At 47.1% G+C, this 5,659-nt stretch overlaps 1 protein-coding gene across 1 annotated transcript; it reads left to right on the top strand.

Moving 5' to 3' along the window:
• Positions 1-567: 567 nt before the first annotated feature.
• On the top strand, positions 568-1,263 carry LOC145089443 (uncharacterized). Its single transcript, XM_079027880.1, has one exon. The coding sequence runs from the start codon at positions 568-570 to the stop codon at positions 1,261-1,263; it is 696 nt and encodes a 231-aa protein (XP_078884006.1).
• Positions 1,264-5,659: the final 4,396 nt, after the last annotated feature.

Genomic DNA, 5,659 nt, shown 5'->3' with positions numbered 1-5,659 from the left:
ATTTGATGTGAAACATGGAATAAATGTTATTGGTTGAGTAAAATCACTTTATTTTAAATGAAAATTTTATTTGAAAATTTGCGTTGTTACACTACCTTGGAAAAGTTAGTTTTGGCGCTCATTTACGCAGCGCGATGTTTGAGGCGCTATTTCCAGGCACACCAAATCGAGGTCTTAACAAATTGCCCCATTAAACAAATATCACTCAAGCTGGAGACATCGGGCCGGCTAGCAAAATGGGCAATTGAGTTGGGGGAACATGACATAAGATACTGTCCAAGGACAAGTATCAAGGGGCAAGCATTGCCTGATTTTCTGCTTGAGATCCCAGACGAAAGAGGCTCAGACAAGGAAGGAATTTGGGCAGTAGAGGAAGTCCCGGCTAATAACCACTCATGGACATTGTACACCGATGGGGCATCCATTAGGTAAGGCTCGGGGGCGGGCCTAATCTTGACTAGCCCAGAGGGAGAGGAAGTGACTTATGCTCTTCGTTTCAACTTCCATACCTCAAATAACTAGGCTGGGTACGAAGCCTTGCTTGCGGGACTATGCCTAGCTAAGCAAATGGGTGCGAAGGTTGTAACGGCCTTAACAGATTCGAGGTTAGCTGTGAATCAGATCAATGGAAGTTTTGAGGCAAGAGATCAAAGAATAGAGAGGTATGTGAGAATAATAAGGCAATTGATCCAATCTTTAAGACAGTTCATGATCAAGCAAATACCCCGAAGTGAGAATAGAAGGGCAGACGCCCTAAGTCAGTTGGCATCTACATGTTTTGATCATCTGTGGAAGAAAGTCTTAGTAGAAGTACTCAAAGAAAGAAGCATAGATGAGCGACAAGTAAATGCCTTAACGACCACCGGGCCCACGTGGATGACACCATTTATGGAATACCTGCAAAGGGGAGTGCTACCAGACGACCATGGCGAAGCTAGGAAAATACGCATAAAAGGGCCCTCATACGCACTGATAAACGGGGAACTGTATCGAAAAGGTTTCACAACGCCATGGTTGAAATGTGTGGACCAAGCTAAGGAAATAGAAGCGTTGCAGGAGGCGCACGCAGGCCAGGCAGGTGCGCATGAAGGAGCACGAGCCTTAACAGGTAAGGTACTTCGAATGGGAATTTACTGGCCCATTGTGCACCATGATGCAATGGGATTGACTAAGAAATGTGAAGAATGTCAGTCCTACGCCCCGGTCCAAGCAAATCCACCGGTGTCGCTGCATAACATATCCAGCCCATGGCCATTCTACTAGTGGGGCATAGACATTGTAGGACCGTTCCCATAAGCACTCGGAAAGTTAAAGTACATGGTGGTGGCAGTGGATTACTTCACAAAGTGGATTGAAGCGGAACCACTAGCATGCATATCTGGGAGACACATGATAAAATTTGTATGGAAGAATATCATGACAAGGTTTGGAACACCTAAGATACTCGTCAGTGACAACGGTTTATAATTTGTTGAAAACCCTTTCAGAGAATAGTGCACCAATAAAGGGATAAGTCAGCCACATCGGTGGCACACCCAGAGGCAAATGAACAACTCCGCGAACAAGTACACAAGAGACCCCATTTAGCCTAACATATGGGACGGAGGCTATACTCCCCATGGATACAATGGTGGGCATGCTAAGGACGGTTAGCGCAGATGAGGAGAGCAATGCCCAGGACTCGAGGCTGAATCTGGACATCCTAGAAGAAAGGCGCGAGAAGTCAAAGATACGCCAGGCCACTTATAAGCGTGCACTGGAAAGATACTACAATCAGAGGGTAAAAGAGAAAGCATTCAGAGTGGGCAAATATGTGTTAAGGAAGAATGAAGCAAGCCGAGCCCAACCCCATGGTAAATTGGGTCCAATATGGGAGGGCCCGTATAAGATTATAGAGGCAAAACAGAATGGGGCATATGTTTTGGAACAATGGAAGGAAGGCAAATACCAAGAACCTGGAATGCCAGGAACCTGAAGAAGTTTTTCTTTTAACAAAAGGGCGAAAAGCAGACCCGGCCACTTAGTGTTGCCCAATGTCATGCTCAGCGTACCACATCCTAAGTACTTAGTGTACTTGATTTCATGCTTAGTGATATGATCATCATACTTAGTGTATTAGAGCCCACGATCAGTGTAAATAAACGGTCAATGTACTAAATTTTAATACTCGGTGTATTAAGCTATTACAAAATGTCCAAATATTTGATGCATTGGATTTAATAATTGGGTGCTTAGAGCACCTAAGTTTGATACTCAGCGTATCAATGACAATATGGGCGAAATAGAATGCTCAGTGCATTGAGGTACTAATAGGGGTAAAATGAATGCTTAGAGCATACAACTTGGTATCTAATATGCCAAACATCGTCACATATGCAATTAAAGAAGTAATATTTAGCAAAGTCCATTCATTACATGCCCAAATGAAGCAAACAAAAGTAGGCATCCAGAAGCATAACAAAACAACAAGCCATCAAACAAAAAAAACAACACAGAAAACAAAAGCAAAGCAAAGGAACAAGAACATTTTCACGCCCCAAAAGGGGTAGCACATGACGCCGGAGCGTCTTCTTCATCACCAACATTTTTTCACGCTCCAGAAGAGGTAGCACATGATGCCGGAGCATCTTTTTTTCATCACCATCATTCCCACCATCCCCAGCCAATCCCACTACTACACCCATCGCATCACCACTAGGGCTCTCACCACTCACACCAATGTTACAATCACCATCACCTTCAACACCCTGACCACCCTCACCAACAATACCTTGGACCGCTTGCATATTTTCCTCCCCTTGAACCACCATACCCTCCGGAGTATCCTCCGAGCCAGAAAAAGCACACAATTCTTGGAGGCCCCCAATATCCAAATCTCCCAGCCCCAACAAAGACGCATGGTCCATACTTGCAAATGATAGCAGAGCCTCGTTCACACTAACATCAAGAACAACAGTAGTCGCCTTCTGAACGGACTCAGCCCCAGCAACAAAGGCAGCATGTCGAATGAGACTTATATCATTTGAGAAACCTCGATGCTCGATCAGCTTATCAACGATACGTACAACACTTACCTACACTAACCAATCCAAATCTCGGCGAGAGGCATCGACATTTGCTTGCAAGGCGACAACTAACTTGTCATGACCGGCGGCGTCACGCTCAAGGCTCTCAACTTGGATCATTAAACCTTCGTTGACCTGGGAAAGGGAATCAACCTTGGCCTCTAAAGCAGTTCTAGCATCTTCAAGGGCAGTCTTCTCAGAAGCAAGGAGTTGATATTTTCGTTCAGAGTGCTGAAGATCCCCACCAAGTTCAGCAACACGACGCTCCAACCCTACCATGCGTGGCTCACACGTGGTACGTGTGGCCTCCATCTTGCCAAGGGATTGGATGCATCGTGAACCCGTGACAAGATAAAACATGGCTTGCACGGCGGTGTAAGCCATGTTATGGGCAAGGGCAGGGCTGCCCATGGCCTCCATATCACAAACCGCGGCTAGAGGGAAAGCATGGCGGGAAAACTCAAGAGCGTTAGCACGAACAGATAACCTGGACTCATTGTGAAGGTTCCAAGAGGGAGTAAAGATAGGGGACTTAATAGAACTCTCCCCAATAACACTGCTTGAATAGATTGGGACCTGGTCGGGATCACTAGAGTTCTTAATAGGGGAAAGTTTCATCGAAACAAGAGGAGCACTCTGAACAGGCATAAGAGAAACAGATGAAACAATGGGCTGGTCACGCGCCCCATCGATCGCTTCGGACTGTTGAACGTCGTCATCAGGGATCACAACCACACCAGTCGGCATGGAAGCAATAGAATTCAACAGACGGGAGAAGTTGCGCCTGGTTTGAATTCTTTTGGCAGCATTGGGTGCACAGGTAATCCTCTCACCCATCACCAAAACAGTTTTCCTCTTTGCTTGCATGCGCCGGAAATCGGCAATAATACCCTCTTGCTGTCTTCACTACTCTCCATGGAAGGGGAGCGAGTACCGCCCAAAGGCATGACAGCTGAAACAGGGTGGGCATGCATAGGATTTGTCTCTGGCGCTGACTCACCTGTAGGAGGGACAGAAGGGGCGGCGATTAAGGCAAGCTGGTCCATTCGACGAGGCGGAAGGAGGCGTTCAACCAGATCCACCTCATGATGCTCCAGTTTACCCCGGTAATGCTTTCGCAAAGCCTGATCCATAGACAAAGATTATTCAACACCTGGGGATGCCAGAACATGAAGCGCTAGTCACCAAAAAGCATCAGGGAAAAAGAAGAGGAAGGAAAGAGGAAGAGTAAAACACTCACCGTCGACAACGCATAAGAACACCGTCATTTTCCCACGACGCCTCCAAGAGGGGCTCATCCCCACGTCGGAAAGGAGGGCCTCAGAGTAGTCCCCGGGAAGTACTAGGACACTCTTTAGATAATCAGCGATGCTCTGATTATGAGGGAAAAGCTTAGGGATAGTATCAGCAAAGATATTCGCATGATACCGCCCGCTACCGACGAAGTCTTGATTCAACCACAGCCATTTGTCTTGCTAGTTCTTAGGAGTCCGTCCATCGGGGACTTAAGCATGTCCCCCTCGCCAGACTAAGAATGTGCACTTGTCTCTGGTGATGCAGAATCTGAAGAAATACTTGAACACGGAATAGTCAGGAAGATAACTGTTGGCCCGACAAATCATTTTAAACACCACCACTTTGTTAGCAGCATTCGGGGTCAACATCTGCAAGTTGCAACCATCTTTTTGAAGAACTACCTCCTGGAAGTCCGTCAACGGGAAACGGATGCCAGCGTCTAGGGTTTTCAAATTGACCCTGATTTTTCCAGGGGGGGATGAGATGTAGGAACCTGGTGAAGGAAACTCCACGCCTTCCAAAGAAGACAAACCGTACGTAACCTCGAGTTGACGGTATTCAGCAGCGGAAGGAAGGATACCAGGAAGACTCACCATAATGGAATAGAAAGAAGGCTAACTCAGAAAAGGAAAGGCGGAGAAAAGAGAAGGAGAGGTGAAGCCAAAAAGAAACCCTACAAACGCTCTTATAAAGAAACGGAAGGGGCAGGACATTCAAAATGTCTGACAGCGACGTAACTGCCAGCCATCATGCACAGTCATATCGCCATTAAAGACGGAGTGACAGGTAAAGGGAAAACCAACACATGTAAGCTAATCAAGTCCAGAACGTCGTAACTAGCGCTGCAACGCTACGGCTACCGGATCGGGGCACTTGATGACGTGCCTAAGACGGCACGACAGAATCGCGCCTAGCTAAAGAGCCTAGCGGGCTCAGCGCCCGCCAGCACTCCTAGGAAAAGAATGCCCAAGAGAAGGGCTCACGCCCACCAAGAGGCATTTCTGTTGTCCCGACTAAAACTCGCGCCCGCCAAGGGACGCTCCTAGCTCCAAGACAAAAGATACAGTCAGGAGACAAATAGTAGAATCAGGCCATTATCATCAGGGCCAATGAGAGCGCACTGACGGTTGAAGGCGCACGACCCTCCAATCAGCGCCCCTGATCTTGTCTCCTCAAAGCGATCTTGTCTAGTACGAACTGGGCAAGAGCGCTAGGTATAAAAGGATACGCTCTCGGACTCAAGAGGTAAGCTCTTCTCTCTCAAGAACATACCCAAGAAACCCTAGAAACCTTCTAAC

Source organism: Lactuca serriola, chromosome 2, assembly GCF_051521515.1.
Source record: "Lactuca serriola cultivar US96UC23 chromosome 2, Lser_US96UC23_V15, whole genome shotgun sequence".
NCBI classification, from domain to species: Eukaryota; Viridiplantae; Streptophyta; class Magnoliopsida; order Asterales; family Asteraceae; genus Lactuca; species Lactuca serriola.
The sequence above is the reverse complement of the archived record's forward strand: the minus strand, read 5'-3'. Positions and strand labels throughout refer to the sequence as shown.

Excerpts from the sequence above, each read along its gene's own strand:
- LOC145089443 (XM_079027880.1), top strand. The coding sequence starts at position 568 with ATGGGTGCGAAGGTTGTAACGGCCTTAACAGATTCGAGGTTAGCTGTG.